Source organism: Salmo salar, chromosome ssa25 (assembly GCF_905237065.1).
Source record: "Salmo salar chromosome ssa25, Ssal_v3.1, whole genome shotgun sequence".
Lineage (NCBI taxonomy): Eukaryota > Metazoa > Chordata > Actinopteri > Salmoniformes > Salmonidae > Salmo > Salmo salar.
In genome coordinates, this window is record NC_059466.1 from 40,716,571 (window position 1) to 40,741,315 (window position 24,745).

The 24,745-nt window shown below is 43.9% G+C and overlaps 1 protein-coding gene across 5 annotated transcripts in view; it reads left to right on the forward strand.

Moving 5' to 3' along the window:
• LOC106586745 (DDB1- and CUL4-associated factor 6) overlaps window positions 1-24,008 on the forward strand; it is a 60,814-nt gene extending 36,806 nt beyond the window's left edge. Inside the window, exons 12-21 of one of the 5 annotated variants that reach the window (XM_014174319.2) lie at window positions 11,942-12,001; window positions 13,702-13,927; window positions 14,240-14,484; window positions 14,671-15,052; window positions 15,206-15,247; window positions 16,934-17,072; window positions 21,841-21,997; window positions 22,295-22,383; window positions 22,888-22,993; window positions 23,591-24,008. In XM_014174319.2, coding sequence (XP_014029794.1) covers window positions 11,942-12,001; window positions 13,702-13,927; window positions 14,240-14,484; window positions 14,671-15,052; window positions 15,206-15,247; window positions 16,934-17,072; window positions 21,841-21,997; window positions 22,295-22,383; window positions 22,888-22,993; window positions 23,591-23,649 — 1,505 coding nt within the window. In that variant the 3' untranslated portion in view covers window positions 23,650-24,008. The remainder of the gene's footprint in view (window positions 1-11,941; window positions 12,002-13,701; window positions 13,928-14,239; window positions 14,485-14,670; window positions 15,053-15,205; window positions 15,248-16,933; window positions 17,073-21,840; window positions 21,998-22,294; window positions 22,384-22,887; window positions 22,994-23,590) is intronic. The other 4 variants (XM_014174320.2, XM_014174323.2, XM_014174321.2 and 1 more) reach the window with 4 other exon arrangements.
• The last annotated feature ends 737 nt before the right edge of the window (window positions 24,009-24,745 follow it).

Sequence of the window (24,745 nt, forward strand, 5' to 3'; positions counted from 1 at the left end):
TTTTACTGAGGAGTGCCTTCACTCTACCATGACGGGCTGATTGGTGGAGTGCTGCAGAGATGGTTGTCTTTCTGGAAGGTTGTCTTTCTGGAAGGTTCTATCTCCACAGAGGAACTCTGGAGCTCTGTCAGAGTGACCATCGGGTTCTTGATGCTCACTCTGACAGAGCTCCAGAGTTCCTCTGGAGATGGGAGGACCTTCCAGAAGGACAACCATCTTCGGGTTCCCTGACCAAGGCCCTTCTCTCCCATTTGCTCAGTTTGGCCGGGTGGCAAGCTCTAGGAAGAGTCTTGGTGGTTCCAAACTTCCATTTAAGAATGATGGGAGGCCACTGCAGACATTTTTTGGTACCCTTCCACAGATCTGGGACACTGTAAAGTCCATGGAGAATAAGAGCACCACCTCCCATCTGCCCACTGCACTGAAGCTAGGAAACACTGTTACCACCGATAAATCCACAATCATTTCAATAAGCATTTTTCTCCGGCTGGCCATGCTTTCCACCTGGCTACCCCTACCCCGGTCAACAGCCCTGCACCCCTACCCCGGTCAACAGCCCTGCACCCCCCACAGCAACTTGCCCAAACCTCCCCCATTTCTCCTTCATCCAAATCCAGATAGCTGAGATCCCCAAAGATTGGAAAGCTGCCGCAGTCATCCCCCTCTTCGAAGGGGGAGACACTCTAGACCCAAACTGTTACAGACCTATATCTATCCTAACCTGCCTTTTATAAGGTCTTCAAAAGCCAAGTTACCGAACAGGTCACTGACCATTTCGAATCTCACCGTACCTTCTCCGCTATGCAATCTGGTTTCCGAGCTGGTCATGGGTGCACCTCAGCCACGCTCAAGGTCCTAAATGATATCATAACCGCCATCGATAAAAGACAATACTGTACAGCCGTATTCTTCGACCTGGCCAAGGCTTTCGACTCTCAATCACCACATTCTTATTGGCAGACTCAACAGCCTTGGTTTCTCAAATGACTGCCTCTCCTGGTTCACCAACTACTTCTCAGACAGAGTTTAGTGTGTCAAATCGGAGGGCCTGTTGTCCGGACCTCTGGCAGTGTCTATGGGGGTGCCACAGGGTTCAATTCTCGGGCCGACTCTTTTCTCTGTATGCATCAATAATGTCGCTCTTGCTGCTGGTGGTTCTCTGATCCACCTCTACGCAGACGACACCATTCTGTGTACTTCTGGCCCTTCTTTGGACGCTGTGTTAATTAACCTCCAGACGAGCTTCAATGCCATACAACTCTCCTTCTGTGGTCTCCAACTGCTCTTAAATGCAAGTAAAACTAAATGCATGCTCTTCAACCGATCGCTGCCCGCACCTGCCCGACCGTCTAGCATCACTACTTTGGACGGTGCTGACTTAGAATATGTGGACAACTACAAATACCTAGGTGTCTGCTTAGACTGTAATCTCTCCTTCCAGACTCACTTTAAGCATCTCCAATCCAAAATTAAATCTAGAATCGGCTTCCTATTTCACAACAAAGCATCCTTCACTCATGCTGCCAAACATATCCTCGTAAAACTGACTATCCTACCGATCCTTGACTTCGGTGACGTCATTTACAAAATAGCCTCCAACACTTTACTCAGCAAATTGGATGCTGTCTATCACAGTGCGATCCGTTTTGTCACCAAAGCCCCATATACTACCCACCACTGCGAACCTGTATGCTCTCGTTGGCTGGCCCTCGCTTCATATTCGTCGCCAAACCCACTGGCTTCAGGTCATCTACAGTGAGGGAAAAAAGTATTTGATCCCCTGCTGATTTTGTACGTTTGCCCACTGACAAAGAAATGATCAGTCTATAATTTTAATGGTAGGTTTATTTGAACAGTGAGAGACAGAATAACAACAAAATCCAAAAGTTGATTTGCTTTTTAATGAGGGAAATAAGTATTTGACCCCCTCTCAATCAGAAAGATTTCTGGCTCCCAGGTGTCTTTTATACAGGTAACGAGCTGAGGTTAGGAGCACACTCTTAAAGGGAGTGCTCCTAATCTCAGCTTGTTACCTGTATAAAAGACACCTGTCCACAGAAGCAATCAGTAAATCAGATTCCAAACTCTCCACCATGGCCAAGACCAAAGAGCTCTCCAAGGATGTCAGGGACAAGATTGTAGACCTACACAAGGCTGGAATGGGCTACAATACCATCGCCAAGCAGCTTGGTGAGAAGGTGACAACAGTTGGTGCGATTATTCGCAAATGGAAGAAACACAAAAGAACGGTCAATCTCCCTCGGCCTGGGGCTCCATGCAAGATCTCACCTCGTGGAGTTGCAATGATCATGAGAACGTTGAGGAATCAGCCCAGAAGTACACGGGAGGATCTTGCCAATGATCTCAAGGCAGCTGGGACCATAGTCACCAAGAAAACAATTGGTAACACACTACGCCGTGAAGGACTGAAATCCTGCAGCGCCCGCAAGTCCCCATGCTCAAGAAAGCACATATACAGTGGGGAGAACAAGTATTTGATACACTGCCGATTTTGCAGGTTTTCCTACTTACAAAGCATGTAGAGGTCTGTAATTTTTATCATAGGTACACTTCAACTGTGAGAGACGGAATCTAAAAAAATCCAGAAAATCACATTGTATGATTTTTAAGTAATTAATTTGCATTTTATTGCATGATATAAGTATTTGATACATCAGAAAAGCAGAACTTAATATTTGATACAGAAACCTTTGTGTGCAATTACAGAGATCATACATTTCCTGTAGTTCTTGACCAGGTTTGCACACACTGCAGCAGGGATTTTGGCCCACTCCTCCATACAGACCGTCTCCAGATTCTTCAGGTTTCGGGGCTGTCGCTGGGCAATACGGACTTTCAGCTCCCTCCAAAGCTTTTCTATTGGGTTCAGGTCTGAAGACTTGCTAGGCCACTCCAGGACCTTGAGATGCTTCTTACGGAGCCACTCCTTAGTTGCCCTGGCTGTGTGTTTCGGGTCGTTGTCATGCTGGAAAACCCAGCCACGACCCATCTTCAATGCTCTTACTGAGGGAAGGAGGTTGTTGGCCAAGATCTCGCGATACATGGCCCCATCCATCCTCCCCTCAATACGGTGCAGTCGTCCTGTCCTCTTTGCAGAAAAGCTTCCCCAAAGAATGATGTTTCCACCTCCATGCTTCACGGTTGGGATGGTATTCTTGGGGTTGTACTCATCCTTCTTCTTGCTCCAAACACGGCGAGTGGAGTTTAGACCAAAAAGCTCTATTTTTGTCTCATCAGACCACATGACCTTCTCCCATTCCTCCTCTGGATCATCCAGATGGTCATTGGCAAACTTCAGACGGGCCTGGACATGGTCCCGTGTGGCTCAGTTGGTAGAGCATGGTGTTTGCAACGCCAGGGTTGTGGGTTCGATTCCCACGGGGGACCAGTACGGAGAAGAAAGAAAAATTATGAAATGTATGCAATCGCTACTGTAAGTCGCTCTGGATAAGAGCGTCTGCTAAATGACTAAAATGTAAAATGACATGTGCTGGCTTGAGCAGGGGGACCTTGCGTGCGCTGCAGGATTGTAATCCATGACGGCGTAGTGTGTTACTAATGGTTTTCTTTGAGACTGTGGTCCCAGCTCTCTTCAGGTCATTGACCAGGTCCTGCCGTGTAGTTCTGGGCTGATCCCTCATCTTCCTCATGATCATTGATGCCCCACGAGGTGAGATCTTGCATGGAGCCCCAGACCGAGGGTGATTGACCGTCATCTTGAACTTCTTCCATTTTCTAATAATTGCGCCAACAGTTGTTGCCTTCTCACCAAGCTGCTTGCGTATTGTCCTGTAGCCCATCCCAGCCTTGTGCAGGTCTACAATTTTATCCCTGATGTCCTTACACAGCTCTCTGGTCTTGGCCATTGTGGAGAGGTTGGAGTCTGTTTGATTGAGTGTGTGGACAGGTGTCTTTTATACAGGTAACGAGTTCAAACAGGTGCAGTTAATACAGGTAATGAGTGGAGGACAGAAGGGCTTCTTAAAGAAAAACTAACATGTCTGTGAGAGCCGGAATACTTACTGGTTGGTAGGTGATCAAATACTTATGTCATGCAATAAAATGCAAATTAATTACTTAAAAATCATACAATGTGATTTTCTGGAATTTTGTTTTAGATTCCGTCTCTCACAGTTGAGGTGTACCTATGATAAAAATTACAGACCTCTACATGCTTTGTAAGTAGGAAACACTGCTGATTTTGCAGGTTATCAAATACTTGTTCTCCCCACTGTACATGCCCGTCTGAAGTTTGCCAATGAACATCTGAATGATTCAGAGGACAACTGGGTGAAAGTGTTGTGGTCAGATGAGACCAAAATGGAGCTCTTTGACATCAACTCAACTCGCCGTGTTTGGAGGAGGAGGAATGCTGCCTATGACCCCAAGAACACCATCCTCACCGTCAAACATGGAGGTGGAAACATTATGCATTGGGAGTGTTTTTCTGCTAAGGGGACAGGACAACTTCACCGCATCAAAGGGACGATGGATGGGGCCATGTACCGTCAAATCTTGGGTGAGAACCTCCTTCCCTCAGCTAGGGCATTGAAAATGGGTTGTGGATGGGTATTTCAGCATGACAATGACCAAAAACACACGGCCAAGGCAACAAAGGAGTGTCTCAAGAAGAAGCACATTAAGGTCCTGGAGTGGCCTAGCCAGTCTCCAAACCTTAATCCCATAGAAAATCTGTGGAGGGAGCTGAAGGTTCGAGTTGCCAAACGTCAGCCTCGAAACCTTAATGACTTGGAGAAGATTTGCAAAGAGGAGTGGGACAAAATCCCTCCTGAGATGTGTGCAAACCTGGTGGCCAACTACAAGAAACGTCTGACCTCTGTGATTGCCAACAAGGGTTTTGCCACCAAATACTAAGTCATGTTTTGCAGAGGGGTCAAATACTTATTTCCATCATTAAAATGCAAATCAATTTATAAAATTTTTGACATGCATTTTTTCTGGATTGTTTTGTTGTTATTCTGTCTCTCACTGTTCAAATAAACCTACCATTAAAATGATAGTCCGATCATTTCTTTGTCAGTGGGCAAACCGTACAAAATCAGCAGGGGATCAAATACTTTTTTCCCTCACTGTATAAGTCTTTGCTAGGTCAAGTCCCACCTTATCTCAGCTCACTGGTCACCATAGCAGCACCCACCCGTAGCACGTGCTCCAGCAGGTATATTTCACTGGTCATCCCCAAAGCCTATTCCTGAAGCTGGAGACTCATATCTCCCTCACGAACTTTAAGCACCAGCTGTCAGAGCAGCTCACAGATCACTGCACCTGTAGCCCATCCAACTACCTCATCCCCATATTGTTATTTTAAATTTTTGCTCCTTAGCACCCCAGTATCTCTACTTGCACATTCAACTTCTTCACTTCATTTGATCTGACATGCACTGTCAATTGTGGGACCATTCCAAATCATGTCCAATCAATTGAATTTACCACAGGTGGACTCCAATCAAGTTATAGAAACATCTCAAGCATGATCAATGGAAACAGGATGCACCTGAGCTCAATTTCGAGTCTCTTAGCAAAGGGTCTGAATACTTATGTAAATAAGGTATTTCTATTTTATTTGTAATACATTTGCAAAAAAATCTAAAACCTGTTTTCACTTTGTCACATTGATCTATTGATGAAGAAAACGATTCATTGAATCCGTTTTAGAATAAGGCTATAGGGGCCTCCCGAGTGGCGCAGTGGTCTAAGGCACTGCATCTTAGTGCTAGCTGTGCCACTAGAGATCCTGGTTTGAGTCCGGGCTCTGTCGCAGCCGGCCGCGACCGGGAGACCCACGGGGTGGTGCACAATTGGCCCAGCGTCGTCCGGATTAGGGGAGGGTTTGGCCAGCAGGGATGTCCTTGTCCCATCGCGCTCTAGCGACTCCTGTGGTGGGCCGGGCGCATGCTCGCTGACAGTGTTGCCAGGTTTACGGTGTTTCCTCCGACATATTGGTGTGGCTGGCATCCTGGTAAAGTGGGCATTGTGTCAAGAAGCAGTGCAGCTTGATTGGTTTGTGTTTTGGAGGACGCACGGCTCTCGACCTTCGCCTCTCCCGAGTCCGTATGGGAGTTGCAGCGATGAGAGAAGACTGTAACTACCAATTGGTACCACAAAATTGGGAAGGAAAGGGTAACACAAATGGAATAATAAATGTATTTAACCAGGTAGGCCAGTTGAGAACAAGTTCTCATTTACAACTGCGACCTGGCCAAGATAAAGCAAAGCAGTGCGACACAAACAACAACACAAGGTTACACATGGAACAAACAAACGTACAGTCAATAACACAATAGAAAAAAGTCTATATACAGTGTGTGCAAATGGCGTAAGGCAATTAATAGGCCATAGTAGCGAAGTAATTACAATTTTAGCAAATTAACACTGGAGTGATAGATGTACCGATGATGATGTGCAAGTAGAAATACTGGTGTGCAAAAAAGTAAAGAAAAACAATATGGGGATGAGGTACAGTTGAAGTCGGTAGTTTACATACACCTTAGCCAAATATATTTAAACTCAGTTTTTCACAATTCCTGACATTTAATCCTAGTAAAAATTCCCTGTCTTAGGTCAGTTAGGATCACCACTTTATTTGAAGAATGTGGAATGTCAGAATAATAGTGTAGAGTGATTTATTTCAGCTTTTATTTCTTTCATCACATTCCCAGTGGGTCAGAAGTTTACATACACTCAATTAGTATTTGGTAGCATTGCCTTTAAATTGTTTAACTTGGGTCAAACGTTTCGGGTAGTCTTCCACAAGCATCCCACTATAAGTTGGGTGAATTTTGGCCCATTCCTCCTGACAGAGCTGGTGTAACTGAGCCAGGTTTGTAGGCCTCCTTGCTCACTCACACTTTTTCAGTTCTGCCCACAAATGTTCTATGGGATTGAGGTCAGGGCTTTGTGATGGCCACTCCAAGTCCTTAACCTCTCTGGGAAATGTGGGACACACTATTCAACAGCCAGTGAAATAGCAGGGCGCCAAATTCAAAACAACAAAAATCTCATAATTCAAATATCTCAAACATACAACTATTTTACACCATTTTAAAGTTGAACTTCTCGTTAATCCAACCACATTGTCCGATTTCATAAAGGCTTTACGGCGAAAGCATAGCATTAGATTGTTAGGACCGCACCTAGACAAGAAAAACCACACAGCCATTTTCCAAGCAAGGAGAGGCGTCACAAAAAAGAGAAATACAGCTAAAAGTAATCACTAACCTTTGATAATCTTCATCAGATGGCACTCATAGGACTTCATGTTACACAATACATGTATGTTTTGCTCGATAAAGTTCATATTTATATCCAAAAACCCCATTTTACATTGGCGTGTAATGTTCAGAAATGTTTTGCCTCCCAAAACTTCCGGTGAATGAGAACATCAATTTACAGAAATACTCATCATAAACGTTGATAAAAAAGGTAACTGTTATTCAAAGAATTATAGACACACTTCTCCTTAATGCAACCGCTGTGTCAGATTTCAAAAAAACTTTACAGCGAAAGCACACTTTGCAATAATCTGAGTACAGCGCTCAGAGAATCCCAGTTCCCCAATAAATGTTCATTTGTTTCAATAAAGTCCATATATATGTCCAAATACCTCCTTTTTGTTTGCGCGTTCGGTAGAGTACTCCAAATGCACTGTCCTCGCGCAGTTAAGTTCAGACGAAAAGTCAAAAGTTATATTACTGTTCGTAGAAACATGTCAAATGATGTATAGAATCAATCTTGAGGATGTTTTTATCATAAATCTTCCATAATATTCCAACCGGATGATTCCTTTGTCTTCAAAAAAGAAAAGGAACACAGCTAACTCTCACGGGAGTGTGCGCCACTGAGCTCATGTCATTTTCTCACTCATCTACTTCCAGGAGCTCTTATTCTCTCCCCATTCACAGTAGAAGCATGAAGCAACGTTCTAAAGACTGTTGACATCGAGTGGAAGCCTTAGGAAGTGCAAAATGAAACCTAAGTCACTGTATACTGGATAGGGAATCACTTGAAAAACTACAAATCTTAGATTTCCCACTTCCTGGTTGGATTTGTCTCAGGTTTGTCCGTGCCATATGAGTTCTGTTATACTCACAGACATCATTCAAACAGTTTTAGAAACTTCAGAGTGTTTTCTGTCCAAATCTACTAATCATATGCACATCCTACCTTCTGGGCCCGAGTAGCAGGCAGTTTAATTTGGGCACGTCATTCATCTGAATTTCCGAATACTGCTCCCGTCACTAAAAAGTTAAGCAATTTTGCCACAACTTTGGAAGTATGCTTGAGGTCATTGTCCATTTGGAAGACCCATTTATGTCCAAGCTTTAACTTCCTGACTGATGTCTTGAGATGTTGCTTCAATATATCCACATACTTTTCCTGCCTCACGATGCCATCTATTTTGTGAAGTGCACCAGTCCCTCCTGCAGCAAAGCACCCCTACAACATGATGCTGCCACCCCCGTGCTTCACGGTTGGGATGGTGTTCTTCGGCTCGCAAGGCTCCCCCTTTTTCCTCCAAACATAACGATGGTCATTATGGCCAAACAGTTGTATTTTTGTTTCATCAGACCAGAGGACATTTCTCCAAAAAGTATGATCTTTGTCCCCATGTGCATTTGCAAACCGTAGTCTGGCTTTTTTATGGCGATTTTGGAGCAGTGGCTTCTTCCTTGCTGAGCGGCCTTTCAGGTTATGTCAATATAGGACTCGTTTTACTGTGGATATAGATACTTTTGTACCCGTTTCCTCCAGCATCTTCACATGGTCCTTTGCTGTTGTTCTGGGATTGATTTGTACTTTTCGCACCAAAGTACGTTCATCTCTAGGAGTCAGAACGCGTCACCTTCCTGAGTGGTATGATGGCTCCGTGGTCCCATGGTGTTTATACTTGCATACTACTGTTTGTACAGATGAACGTGGTACCTTCAGGCGTTTGGAAATTGCTCCCAAGGATGAACCAGACTTGTGGAGGTCTACAATTTATTTTCTGAGGTCTTGGCTGATTTCTTTTGATTTTCCCATGATGTCAAGCAAAGAGAGAGGCACTGAGTTTGAAGGTAGGCCTTGAAATGCATCCAGAGGTACAGCTCCAATTGACTCAAATGATTAGCCTATTAGTCAATTAGCCTATCAGAAGCTTCTAAAGTCATGACATAGTTTTCTGGAATTTTCCAAGCTGTTTTAAGGCACAGTCAACTTAATCTATGTAAATTTCTGACCCAGTGGAATTGTGATACAGTGAATTATAAGTGAAATAATCTGTCTGTAAACAATTGTTGGAACAATTACTTGTGTCATGCACGAAGTAGATGTCCTTACCGACTTGCCGAAACTATAGTTTGTTATCAAGAAATTCGTGGAGTGGTTGACAAATGACTTTTAATGACGCCAACCTTAGTGTATGTAAACTTCCGACTTCAAGTGTACATACAGTGCCGTGAAAAAGTATTTGCCCCCTTTCAGATTCTTTATTTTTTTATATATTTTTATACTGAATGTTATCAGATCTTCAACCAAAACCTAATTTTAGATAAAGGGAACCTGAGTTTACAAAGAAAATTGATACTTATTTTTATTTAATTAACAATGTTGTGCAACACCCAATTCCCCTTTGTGAAAAGTAGTTGCCCTTTACACTCAGTAACTGGTTGTGCCACCTTTAGCTGCAATGACTCCAACCAAATGCTTCCTGTAGTTGTTGATCAGTCTCTCACATTGCGGTGGGGGAATTTTAGCCCGCTCTTGCATGCAGAACTGCTTTAACTCCGCAACATTTTTGGGTTTTAAAGCATGAACTGCTCGTTTCAAATTCTTCCACAAGATCTCAATTGAGATTAGGTCGGGACTTTGACTAGGCCATTCCAAAACTTCAGATTTGTTGCTTGTTAACCATTTTCATGTAGACTTGATTGTGTGTTTTGGATCATTGTCATACCGTTGGTATGAGGTTCTTACTGTAGAATGCAGTGTTTGGTTTTCACCAGACATAATGGGACCCATTTCATCCAAAAAGTGGACTCAAGTTTACCAAGAAGCACCTGGATGATTATCAAGACTCTGGGAAGAATTTTCTATGGACAGATGAGTCAAACGTATATATTTTTGGATGACATGGGTCCCATTATGCCTGGGAAAAACCCAACACTACATTCCACAGTAAGAAGCTCTTACCAACGGTGAAGCGTGGTGGTGGTAGTGTGATGGTTTAGGGATGCTTTGCTGCCTCATGACCTGCACAACTTGCCTAACTAGAAGGAACCATGAATTCTGCTCTGTATCAGAGAATTCTACAGTTGAATGTCAGTCCATCCATCTGTGAGTTGAAGCTGATGCGCAGCTGGGTCATGCAGCAAGCAATCATCCAAAACGCACAATCAAGTCTACATGGAAATGGATAAAAAGCAACAAATCTGAAGTTTTGGAATGGCTTAGTCAAAGTCCAGACCTAATCTCAATTGAGATCTTGTGGCAGAATTTGAAACGAGCAGTTCATGCTTTAAAACCCACAAATGTTGCGGAGTTAAAGCAGTTCTGCATGCAAGAGCGGGCTAAAATTCCCCCACGGCAATGTGAGAGACTGATCAACATCTACAGGAAGCATTAGTTTAGAGTCATTGCAGCTAAAGGTGGCACAACCAGTTATTGAGTGTAAGGGGCAATTACTTTTTCACACAGGGGCATTGGGTGTTACATAACTTTATGAAATACATGAAATAAGTATGCAATTGTCGTGTTATTTGTTCACTCAGGTTCCCTTTATCTAATTTTAGGGTTTGGTTGAAAATTTGATAACACATTCAGTATCAAAAATATGTAAAAGTAGAGAAAATTTGAAAGGGGGCAAATACTTTTTCACAGCACTGTACAAACACAGACAGACATAATGTAAGTGGCTACAATGAGTCAGTTTTGTATGTTGTCTCCCATTTTTCATATGTATTGTTTGTTCCTGAACATGTAAGCTTCAGTATTGGCGCGAGGCCTCGTCAGGGCTGTGACATCTGGCTTTACTGTAGAGACTGATAAAGCTACTATGAACACACCAATTGGTTTTCATATAAATGGGAAATAACGATATTCATTCTCAATCCTTTACGATTCGCCTCACAAAACACTCGTAATGTGGACGTACGTAGCTTGAGTTGCAGTGGAATGCACTGGCATCAGACCATGTGACATTGTGGTAGGAATCAATTCATATATCAATCTATCTCTCAGTAACAACTTTTTTTGGAAGTCTATTCATCTAGTTTGAGGTGGAGTGAAAGGTTTGCCAAGGATGAATCTCTGCATGATGCCCTTTTTGAGGTCGCTGGCTACTGGTCACACAAGGTGACCGATGTTTGTGCATGACACAGGCCCTTGGTCAGTGTGGTTGGCCACTGGCACTACCCCATAGTCAACATAGTTGGTATCAGCTCAACAGACATGCAGTGAGTGGGTGTTCGTATTACTATGAGGTCCATCCTTGTTCCATGACTTACTTTCAAAAGGCTGAGTGAGACAACTTGAGATGCCTCAAAAAGTTGAACTACTGTGTAAATCTTCTGTTGTTATCAAACTATGAATTGCGCGTGTGATATCTTTTGTGTTTTAGCACTGTACGTGTGGCGCTAAGTCCAGTATGTGTTCCATCTCCCACAAGCTTTTTGTAGTGGAATTGCTGTTCTATTCCCATATCAATATCAACCTTGAGATGTTCTTCCCAGTGTTACAACAAACAACACTGTCTGTTCATTTAGCTGTGTTTAACTCTTTTTCCTGCTTGGCCATGGTCCACTTTAAGCTGCATTTTGACTTGAGCTTTGATCTTTGACCTCTGTGAGACCTGAGCATGATCGTATGAACCCTGGTGTGACCCTCTGTGCCCGTTGTTTAGTGAGTCTTATTTGTGTTCCAGATTCTCCCTCGTCTGTGGTTAACAAACAGCTGGGATCCATGACTCTGGATGAGCAGCAGGGTGCGTCTCCTTTCTCTCTCTCTCTCTCTCTCTCTCTCTCTCTCTCTCTCGCTCTCATTCTATCCCTATAGTCTCTTATCTCTCCTTTTTCTTTCTGTTCTTTTGTATCTCTGTCTTCCTCCGGCCTTTCTCTCTGTCGTCTGTGTGGCATAAAAAATGATATAATAATTTGCATGAGACTTCTGGCGTGCCTTCTTGTCCCGCCACCATCTTTACCATGAGACTTCCGGCTTGCCCCTCCACCAGCTTTACCTGAGTGCATGTTCACTAGACATGCATTCTCATCCCTTTTGGCCAACCGAGTCCCCAGGGCGGAGACTGGTGTTAGCTATTTTCTCCAAGGCTCTCTTGTTGCAACTGTAGCTTGAGATAATGTTAGGTAATTCCTCAGCCTTTAAGTATTGATTTTATTTTGGACCGGTAACATAATCCAGGGCCGTATTTATGAACAGACACACAGGGCACGTGCCCCTGGGCTCCAAACCTGGCCCTGACGCAATCTCGCTGTCCTCCTGGCTTTTCACTCAGTCACAGCCGTGCTGTAGATCATCTCACGCTCAAACTGTTCCCTCTCAATGCGATCGTCTCCTGTATTGGCTTCTTTTTTTTTTTACAGAACAACGCAAAAGGCCCTAGAATGACAGTGACATTCCAAACTGCTTTGTGATGAACTGTTGCGTGTGGTGGTAGTTCGAGAGGCTTGCATTTAACCCCTGTATCTTTGTGGTGTTCCCCTCTCACCTGTGTGACGTTTTGGTTCAAATCTGGGTCAAATACTAAAAGGGTGCGCTTCATTTAGCTTTGATTTAGCTTCACGCTCCCATTTCTTCTATTGTCACCATTGTGATGGGCAAGTTAAATCTAACCAAGTGCACCTCACGTTTTTTTAAAATGTATGAATCACTGTATGTATTGCTGCTGTGGATTGATGGTTAGCATTCCTCTCTTCCTCTATGTATGGATGAAACTTGAAACTTGTGTAACACAGTTAGTAGGAGGTGAGTGTACAATGCAGCACAGAGGCGTACAGCCTTTTTAAGCATTGCCATTGACCTACCTAAAATAACAATGCTGCATGTTACCATCGCATTAGATTGTCCTGTATATTAAAAACAAAACCGTGTACCTGTCTTATAAAATATAATCTATTTGACATGTTTTTAGCTAGCATAACTACAGACTACATTATGCAAAGTGCTGAAATGGAATACAAAGTGGTTTTATCTATTTGCTAAATTAATATTAGTCTCTACACACTATTTCAAAATCAACTAATCAATATTGTTTTGTCCCCAATTCTGAAATGTACTGTAACACCTAACATGGAAACACAACGATGAAGAACTCTGTTGAAAATGTATAGTTGCGAGTAGGATTGCAAAATTCCACACAATGTTCAATAAATTCCCTGGTTTTCCAGAAATTCTGGTTGAAGGATTTTGTATTTCCTGCTTATTGCCTCCTAATTCTGGGAATCTTCCAACCAGGATTTTGGAAAAACAACTGAATTTATTGAAAGTTCCTGGAATTTTTGCAACCGTAATCGCTATTGTGGTTTTTATTTTGGTAACCAGGCAAAACTATTGTCATATACTGTATATTATGCAATAATCTCTCTTTCTCCTTTTCTTCCTCTCATTCTCTCTATCTCTCTCTATCGGTCTCTGTCTCTCTGTGTGTGTGTGTGTTCTCCCGCTCAGGAGCATCAGAAGCTGTGAGTGTGAGTGCTGGAGCGAGTTCAGTCAAAGTGAAAACTCTGACTGCGTCTGCGTCTGCCAGTGTAACTGGAACCTCGTCTGGGGCACCCAGCAGCAGTACTGGACCTGGAGGTAGCCGAGCCAGCACGGCAGAACCCGTCCTGAGTCTACACTACAGCACTGAGGGAACCACCACCAGTACCATCAAACTGGACTTCACTGACGAGTGGTGAGCATGCGACTCCGACTACACTGCTTAGAAAGCCAGAAGCACAACTTCACACTATTCGAACTTTAGAAGGTGATTTTTACAGACCCAGATTAAGCCTGCTGCTGGACTAAAAGGCACGCTCAATGGAGATTCTTAATGGATAGCACAATACTGAACATCGAGGGAAACCGACCCTTGATGTTCCCAGATTTTTACTCACCAAATGAATATTCACAAATTGAAATCAAGTGTCTCATCTTGGTGATGTAAGGTTGTTCTTTGAGACCGACTCTTACCCTCTCTCCTTTGCCCACCCCCTGTTCTCTACAGGAGCCGCAGAGCTCCCAATTCCAGGGGCAGCGGAGCCTCCAGTTCCAGGGGCAGCGGAGCCTCCAGTTCCAGGGGCAGCGGAGCCTCCAGTTCCAGGGGCAGCGGAGCCTCCAGTTCCAGGGGCAGCGTAGCCTCCAGTTCCAGGGGCAGCGGAGCCTCCAGTGGAGAGCCCAAACCGTCAGAGGCAGCAGGGGCCGCCCAGACTAGGGAAGGGCCCTTGGCAGAGAGCTCTGCCTCAGAGCAGGGTGAGGACTGGAGTGGCCTAGTGGCCATGATTGTTAGTGTTACTGTCCTCTATGGGATTCCATGTGTAGCACTGATCAGGAAAGCGGCATTAGTTCCAGTAGTTCTGCTGTATTGCCGACACCTAGACAACTGAGCCTCATACTGACCACATCTCTCTTCCTTCCTCTCCCCTCCTTCAATACCAGTGGCTGTGTCAGAGCCCTCCGGCCAGAGCAGGTCTGCTGCTTCCCACACAGACCCAATGTGTGAGGCTGGGGGTGCCTCCTTCTCCAACACCCAGGGCTCCATGCAGGCCCAGGCCCCAGCACAAGCCTCCTCTGTGGGGGATAGTGTGACTGCCATGCCCCTGGAGAGGAGCCAGGGTGTGGGTGCAGAGGACACCACTGGGGGGTGCAGGAGAGAGGAGCCTGTGGGGGAGGGGGGGCATGGGGGTCCAGGGGGGCAGGGGGTTCCAACGGGACCGGGTGGACAGGGTCAACCCTCCCGTAGCCACCAGGACTCAGACGACAGTGATGACGACCCAATTCTTATCCCCTCTGCGAGGTACAGAGGAGGACAGGGACAGAGGTATGGACTGCAGCACTACAACACACACAGTATTTTGATATGTTGGTGTTGAGTATCCCATTTAATGTCACATCCTCTGTATATTGCCGTGAGGAAACCTTTTTTCTTGTTCTGTGTGGTCATGTACTGTTAATGATTCTGCTATAAACATAGATCTAATTTCAGAGGATCAGCGGTAGGAGATAGGATGATCAGGTAACGTCTGTGTGTCCACAACTATAATATCTAACCTGCAAGCAGTTGAAGAACTTTAACTTCCAAAACTACAGCTCCCATGAGTCCAAGCAACCCCCCCCTGAGACTCTAATGTAGTCTACAGGATGTGGTGTTTGTAGTTTTCACCAGCAGGATTAAGCCTTGTGGGTGTGATGGGCACTGTTGTGAAACACTATTTGTGTGAGCATGCATATGCATGTGTGTACCACCACCATTCACTAAGAGGAAAGCTATTAGCTACATTATCCCTGGTAGGTACATAGTGATGTCACGAGGGTAACAGGCAACACCAAAGATGCAACAACCAGTGAATGAATGAAACCCTACAAACCCTGGAGAAAAATGTAGATTATACCTATTGGTTATATAGCCAGCTTAGACTAAGCTTAGTACCTGACCTGCTCATTGTTTACTCACAATACAAGAGAGATAAGAGAAGGAGAGAGAGGAGATGGATGTTATCTACAGTGTGAAGTGAAATAAGGACATTGTCTTCTCTACAGTATGTGTAGGGTTGTTGAGGTTGTAGAGGACTAGTGACGGTCAGTTAGCGTGGCATGTGAGTAGTAGAGGACTAGTGACGGTCAGTTAGCGTGGCATGTGAGTAGTAGAGGACTAGTGACGGTCAGTTAGCGTGGCATGTGAGTAGTAGAGGACTAGTGACGGTCAGTTAGCGTGGCATGTGAGTAGTAGAGGACTAGTGCCACGGTCAGTTAGCGTGGCATGTGAGTAGTAGAGGACTAGTGACGGTCAGTTAGCGTGGCATGTGAGTAGTAGAGGACTAGTGGCGGTCAGTTAGCGTGGCATGTGAGTAGTAGAGGACTAGTGACGGTCAGTTAGCGTGGCATGTGAGTAGTAGAGGACTAGTGGCGGTCAGTTAGCGTGGCATGTGAGTAGTAGAGGACTAGTGGCGGTCAGTTAGCGTGGCATGTGAGTAGTAGAGGACTAGTGGCGGTCAGTTAGCGTGGCATGTGAGTAGTAGAGGACTAGTGACGGTCAGTTAGCGTGGCATGTGAGTAGTAGAGGACTAGTGACGGTCAGTTAGCGTGGCATGTGAGTAGTAGAGGACTAGTGACGGTCAGTTAGCGTGGCATGTGAGTAGTAGAGGACTAGTGACGGTCAGTTAGCGTGGCATGTGAGTAGTAGAGGACTAGTGACGGTCAGTTAGCGTGGCATGTGAGTAGTAGAGGACTAGTGACGGTCAGTTAGCGTGGCATGTGAGTAGTAGAGGACTAGTGACGGTCAGTTAGCGTGGCATGTGAGTAGTAGAGGACTAGTGACGGTCAGTTAGCGTGGCATGTGAGTAGTAGAGGACTAGTGACGGTCAGTTAGCGTGGCATGTGAGTAGTAGAGGACTAGTGACGGTCAGTTAGCGTGGCATGTGAGTAGTAGAGGACTAGTGACGGTCAGTTAGCGTGGCATGTGAGTAGTAGAGGACTAGTGACGGTCAGTTAGCGTGGCATGTGAGTAGTAGAGGACTAGTGACGGTCAGTTAGCGTGGCATGTGAGTAGTATTTGCAGCTTTGTTGCTGATTGTTTTGGTTTCTTCAGCATCATCGAGGGGTGAACCAGCATGACGCTCAGAATTTACTTTCCTCTCTGCAGGTATAGAGTGAAAGATTTGTACTGTCAGTACTGTGTATAACGTGTGCTTGTGTGTCACAGACGCTCAGCTGCAGCCCGTATCCAGGAACTGTTTCGTCGGAGGAAGGAGAGGAGAGAGATGGAGGAGAGCGAGACCCAGAATATCAGGAGACCCTCAGTCAAAATGGTCTACAAGGGCCACCGCAACTCCAGGACTATGGTACACTAATCTTCACTTCTCGACTTCGGTTACTTCTGGTCGCTCGTTTCCAGCTGACTCTAGATCAGCTTTCCCCTACGCCAACCCCTACTGAAAACATAATGCGAAGAGCAACAAACTAATCCTGGACCAGATGTAGAGAGGGATCCCAGCTGCTGAGCGAACTATCCTCCCGGTTTAATAGAACTAGATAAATATATATATACACACACACACACACACACACACACACACACACACACACACACACACACACACACACAGTGGCCGTTCTAGCTTGTAAACATTGATGTAATTTCAGAGGATCAGCGGTAGGAGATAGGCTGATCAGGTAACGTCTGTGTGTCCACAACTATAACATCAAACCTGTAAGCAGTTGAAGAACTTTAACTTCCAAAATTACAGCTCCCATGAGTCCAAGCAACCCCCCATGAGACTCTACTGTAGTCTACAGGATGTGGTGTTTGTAGTTTTCACCAGCAGGATTAAGCCTTGTGGGTGTGATGGGCACTGTTGTGAAACACTATTCATGTGAGCATGCATATGCATGTGTGTACCACCACCATCCACTAAGAGGAAAGCTATTAGCTACATTAGTAGTGATGTCACGAGGGTAACGGGCAACACCAAAGATGCAACAACCAGTGAATGAATGAAACCCTACAAACCCTGGAGAAAAATGTAGATTATACCTATTGGTTATATAGCCAGCTTAGACTAAACTTAGTACCTGACATACTAATTGTTTACTCACAACAAGCGAGTGATAAGAGGAGAGAGAGGAGATCGATGGCTCCCTGGGTGAAGTAGCCACCTTTTGCAGACATAACAGCCGAACACACTCGTGGCATTCTTTCTACAATGGAAATCAAATATTGTTCGTAAAGTTCTTCCCAACACTGTTGCAGAAGTTCCCACAAATGTGTTGCACTTGCAGGTTGCTTTGCTTTCACCCTTCTGCCCAGTTCATCCCAAACCAGCTCAATGGGGTTTAAGTCCGGTGACTGTGCTGGCCATTCCGTGATTTGAAGCCTACAGTCTTGTTCTTTTCTTCTAAGGTAGTTGTGACATAGCCTGGAGGTAGGTTTTGGGTCATTATCTTGCTGTAGGATGAACCCCTGACCAACTAAGCGTACACCAGAGGGTATTGCATGGCACTGCAAAATGCTGTGGTAGCCATTTTGGTCCAGGCTGCCACTCACTCTGTGCAAGCCGCTGACTCTGGATCCAGCAAAAGAGCCCCAGACCGTCACGCTTCCTCCTCCATGCTTGACAGTTGGTGTCACACACTGAGGAACCATCCTTTAGCCTACTCGATGGCGTACAAAAACCCTGCGTGATGAACCGAAGATTTCAAGTCTTCAGTAGTCCACTGGCGGTGCTTCATGTCCCAGACAAGTCTCTCTTTCTTATTTTGCTTTCTTACTGCCACTCGACTTGTCAAACCTGCAGCTCGAACTATTCTCTTCACAGTTGAAACTGAGACTTGTTTTCTTCAACCAGTGTTAAGCTGTGCTTGAAGTTGTTGTCCTGTGAGCTGCCTATCACGCAAGCTGTTGACTCTCAGAAATGTGTCTTCTGATTCTGTTGTGGCTTTGGGTCTGCCAGACCTCTTCCTGTCAGTTTCCAAGTGCCTTTTGATGGTATAGGAAGCTGTACCGACACCTTGGCTTTCTTTGCAATTTTTCTAAAGAAAAGACCTACGCTTTTAAGGGTTATAATGGTCTGTCTGTCTTCCTTTGTTAATTGCTTTTTTCTTGCCATTATGATAGCAATATACTACTTCCTGCAGTACAATACTGTCTAAATAATGCTTAAGAGTGTGTAGTAACACATTCTGTTCCGACATTGCTTTTGTACAGACAGAGGGTTTGTGAGCAATCAACAAAAGTTTGGATACCTGTAGGAATTGTTAGCATCTACTTCCAAGGCTTAATTTACTTCCATTGCTGCAGAACAGCTGTAAGTTGTTAACTTCGTGCGGATCAGTGGGACGATACCGTCCCATTTCGACACCTTCCGGTGAAATTGCAGAGCGCCAAATTCAAATTAAATTATTATAAATATTAAACTTTTATGAAATCACAAGTGCAATACATCAAAATAAAGCGTAACTTGTTGTTAATCCAGCCGCCGTGCCAGATTTCAAAAAGGCTTTACCGCGAAAGCAAACCATGCGATTATCTGAGTACAGCGCCCAGCACACAAATGCATAACAAATCATTTTCAACCAGGGAGTTGCGACACAAAAGTCAGAAATAGCGATATAATGTATGCCTTACCTTTGAAGATCTTCTTCTGTTGGCACTCCAAAAGGTCCCAGTTACATTACAAATAGCCCTTTTCTTCGATTAAGTCCTTCTTTATATCCATAAAAACTCAGTTTAGCTGGCGCGCTTCAGTCATTAATCCACTCGATTTCCCTCCTTCAAAATGCATACAAAATGAATCCCAAACGTTACCAATAAACTTATCCAAACAAGTCAATCAACGTTTATAATCAAACAATAGGTACCCTAATATGCAAATAAACGATAAAATTTAAGACGGAAAATCGTTATTGTCTTTACTGGAGATAAACAAAAAGAACGCGCTCTGTCGGCCATGCGCTTGGAAACACTACAGCCAAAATGGGAGCCACTTAGAAAAACTACAACTTCTCCCTCATTTTTGTTTAACATCTCTGGGCTAGGTGGGACGTGACCGTCCCACTCTATTCAACAGCCAGTGGAACAGCGTGGCGCGAAATACAAAAACCTCACAAATGCAATAATTTCAATCTTTCAAACATACGACTATTTTAGACCAGACTCTCGTTAATCTAACCACATTGTCCGATTTCAAAAAGGCTTTACAGCGAAAGCAAAACATTAGATTATGTTAGGAGAGTACATAGCCAAAAATAATCACACAGCCATTTTCCAAGCAAGCATATATGTCACAGAAACCCAAAACACAGCTAAATGAAGCACTAACCTTTGATCTTCATCAGATAACACTCCTAGGACATTATGTTATACAATACATGCATGTTTTGTTCAATCAAGTTCATATTTATATCAAAAAACAGCTTTTTACATTGGCGTGTGATGTTCAGAAAATGTATTCCCTCCGAAAACTTCCGGTGAATTGACTAAATTACTCATCATAAACATTGACAAAATACATAACAATTATTTTAAGAATTATAGATACAGAACTCCTTTATGCAATCGCTATGTCAGATTTTAAAATAGCTTTTCGGCAAAAGCACATTTTGCAATATTCTGAGTACATAGCTCAGCCATCACAGCTAGCTATTTTCACACCCACCAAGTTCAGGCACACTGAACTCAGAATTAGTATTAGAAAAATTGTATTACCTTTGCTGATCTTCGTCAGAATTCACTCCCAGGACTGCTACTTCCACAAGAAATGTTGTTTTTGTTCCAAATAATCCATAGTTATGTCCAAATACCTCCGTTTTGTTCGTGCGTTCAGGTCACTATCCAAAGGGTAGCGAGCGTATTTCGAGACAAAAACATTCAAAATGTTCCATTACCGTACTTAGAAGCATGTCAAACGCTGTTTAAAATACATTTTTATGGTATTTTTCTCATAAAATAGCGATAATATTCCAACCGGACAATAGTGTATTCATTCAAAGAGGAAAATAAAAAACAGCGTGAATGCGCATATCCAATCTCTTTGTCACCAAGCAGACCACTGAGAAACTGAGCTACTATACTCTGCCCAGAGACAGGAGACGCCTCAATCTGCTTTCTGAAGGCTTTAGAGAGCCAATGGAAGCCTTAGAAAGTGCTACGTAACCCCAGAGATACTGTAGTTTCGATAGAGAATCAAAGGAAGAACTACAAATTCTCAGACGGGCCACTTCCTGCTTGGAATTTTCTCAGGTTTTTGCCTGCCATATGAGTTCTGTTATACTCACAGACACCATTCAAACAGTTTTAGAAACTTCAGAGTGTTTTCTATCCAAATCTACTAATAATATGCATATTCTCGTTTCTGGGCAAGAGTAGTAACCAGTTTAAATCGGTTACGTTTTTTATCCGGCCGTGAAAATACTGCCCCCTAGCCCAGACAGGTTAAACCAGCCTGAAACTCTTTCTAAAGACTGTTGACATCTAGTGGAAGCCCTGGGAACTGCAATTTGGGAGGGTTTCGCCGTATAATAAAAATGCCAGCCATTGAAATCAGTGGTAGGCAGAATTTTTTTGGGGGGGATGGTTTGTCCTTGGGGTTTCGCCTGTTATACTCACAGACATTATTTGAACAGTTTTAGAAACTTTAGAGTGTTTTCTAGCCAAATCTACCAATTATATGCATATCCTAGCTTCTGGGCCTGAGTAGCAGGCAGTTTACTTTGGGCATGCTTTTCATCCGGATGTCAAAATACCACCCCCTATCCCAAAGAAGGTAATCCATTACTTGTTCCCTAAAGGCTTTAAAAAAAAAAATAATTACTCTGAAATGTATGTTATTTTTCAGTTTTTGTTTTTTTGGTAACCAAAACTTTTTTAACATTTTTTTGTTTTTTTTTACCTCTGGCAGTTTACTGCTTACCTTTGTACCATTTCAGGTTACTCACTGGACTTGGAACTGGGGGTGTTCTAAAACTTTTGACCGGTAACGTAAACTAGCTCACATTTGTACGGAATGGGGTTAGCGTACGTTAGTGTGCATATAATATATAAATACGTTTGAAGATGCTTTGAAAGCATTTATAGTTCCTTTATCTCCAGTTATTTCTGTGTGCTGTCTGTAGATCAAGGAGTCGTGTTTCTGGGGGAACAACTTTGTGATGAGTGGTTCAGACTGTGGCCACATCTTCATCTGGGACAGACACACGGGCGAACACCTGATGCTGCTGGAGGCCGACAATCACGTAGTCAACTGTCTCCAGCCGCACCCCTATGACCCCAGTGAGTTACTGTACACTCCATACACCTTCAACCACACCCCTACCCGCTTACAGCCGCACCTCTATGACCCCAGTGAGTTACACTTCTATATCTAGAGCCACACCTACAGTATACACCAACACCTCTGTAACCCCAGTGATTAACACACACCTACCCTAGTCTCACCTCTACACCTCAACCACACCCCGGTGAGCTTCTTAGCTACATTTTCAGCCTTGTATAAAGAGCCAATGATGTCACACCTACCACTTATTCGTCATACCCTATTGCCAACAGTTTGTCTCCTGTCTGTTCCAGTTCTTGCCTCATCAGGGATCGACTACGACATTAAGATCTGGTCACCTCTGGAGGCGTCACCGTCCTTTAACAGAGTCCTAGCTGATGAGGTATGTTTGCTAAACGATTGATTCAACGTTAGTGACAGACAGCGGGTAGTCTGGGGTTCACTTCTGTCTCACCAGTTGAGGGGGTTGGATTCCCCACTGTGTGAGACTTCCGCATAGAGTCTCTGGTCCTCGACAAGAGCTCTCACAACAGCTGACTGGAGATGCCTTGCCCCAGGAGACCTACCTATCCCTCCCTGCCATCCTCACCGTATCCTCCCTCATCACCCCCTCTCTCTTCTCCCTTTTTTCTCCCCTCCCTATTACCTTTTCTATTCCCGCTCCCACGTTACCCCTTTCCGTCCTCCCTTACCCTTCAACCTCTCTCACCAGTCCCACTCCCCACTTCCGAGTGTGATAGAAATCACATTCTCTTTGATCGTTCTGATTTACTGGTATCATTTGATACTTTTGATTTACTGGTATCATTTGATGCTTCTGATTTACTGGTATCATTTACTTTCTTTTACCTTCCTCTCTATCTCCCTCTTTCCCTTTCACTCTCAGGTGATCACGCGTAATGAGTTGATGCTTGAGGAGACCAGGAACACCATCACAGTCCCCGCCTCCTTCATGCTGCGAATGCTGGCCTCCCTTAATCACATAAGAACGGGTACACACACACTCAGTTACATTTTGCTAGTAGTTTTGTGATATTAACTTACTCTTTCGTGAGTTATTTTTATGGTGTTTTGGAAAGGCAGTTGACTAATGAACCAATAGAAAGTGCATGTGGAAGTATTTATGTAGTTCTTGATGTACTTTGGGACCCTTGAGCCTGCTCTGAGTAAGCCTCTTACCACTGTGAGATTTACTGGTTCACCCACTCAATTTCTAGCCTGGTTGAGTGGGTGTGGGTCTCTGTTCAGCTATTACATTCCACTCCTTGTACTCTGTAATTCCCACAAAATCCAGCTGTATATTCAATGTTGAGATTAACGAAAGGCCAGTCCCTTTGACAAATGACAGAGTACAAGGAGTGAAATGTGACTGGTACCCAGACTACTCAATTACCAGCAACCAGTTATGAAACTTACACTGTAGACCCCACAAGCTGGGTACTGTAGGAAATGGGTTTAGGGTTGCGTTCATCAGGCACAAAATGGAGAAAAAAAACTGACTGAAATAGGGAGGAACTACCTGGACTTGTCAAATAAGAAATGCTGATTTAATTATTTTTTTTTCACACACTCACTTTGTTTGTCCTCAGATCGCTTGGAGGGTGACCGCTCAGAAGGTTCTGGACAGGAGAACGAGGATGAGCAGTAGCTGCCCGGACACCATTTTATTTGAAAAAGAAAACACATTTTTTATTTTGCTCTAAAAAGCACTTGAAGATCTTGAGATTTGTACAAGTATTATGTAGAATATTTCCTTATCTGAGCATTAGGTACATTTTAGCTCTTCTTTTTTAAGATGACTTTCTTACTGGTGTGTCTGTATGAGAACTGCATTTGAGGAAAAAAGTATGTGAATGCAAGCGCAAAGCCAGACATATGCCAGACGTGTGTGTGTGTGTCTGTGTGTGTGTGTGTGTGTGTGTGTGTGTGTGTGTGTGTGTATGTACGTACGTATACAGTTAAAGTCGCAAGTTTACATACACCTTAGCCAAATGCATTTAAACTCAGTTTTTCACAATTCCTGACATTTAATCCTAGTAAAAATTTCCTGTCTTAGGTCAGTTAGGATCACCACTTTATTTTAAGAATGTGGAATGTCAGAATAATAGTTGAGAGAGTGATTTATTTCAGCTTTTATTTCTTTCATCACATTCCCAGTGGGTCAGAAGTTTACATACACTCAATTAGTATTTGGTAGCATTGCCTTTAAATTGTTTAACTTGGGTCAAACGTTTCGGGTAGCCTTCCACAAGCTTCCCAAAAATAAGTTGGGTGAATTTTGGCCCATTCCTCCTGACAGAGCTGGTGTAACTGAGTCAGGTTTGTTTTCTATAGGATTGAGGTCAGGACTTTGTGATGACCACTCCAATACCTTGACTTTGTTGTCCTTAAGCCATTTTGCCACAACTTTGGAAGTATGCTTGTGGTCATTGTCCATTTGGAAGACCCATTTGTGACCAAGCTTGACTAATCCTAATCCTGACTGATGTCTTGATGTTGCTTCAATATATCCACATACTTTTCCTGCCTCATGATGCCATCTATTTTGTGAAGTGCACCAGTCCTTCCTGCAGCAAAGTACCCCCACAACATGATGCTGCCACCCCCTGCTTCACAGTTGGGATGGTGTTCTTCGGCTTGCAAGCCTCCCCCTTTTTCCTCCGAAACATAACGATGGTCATTATGGCCAAAGAGTTCTATTTTTGTTTCATCAGACCAGAGGACATTTCTCCAAAAAGTACGAT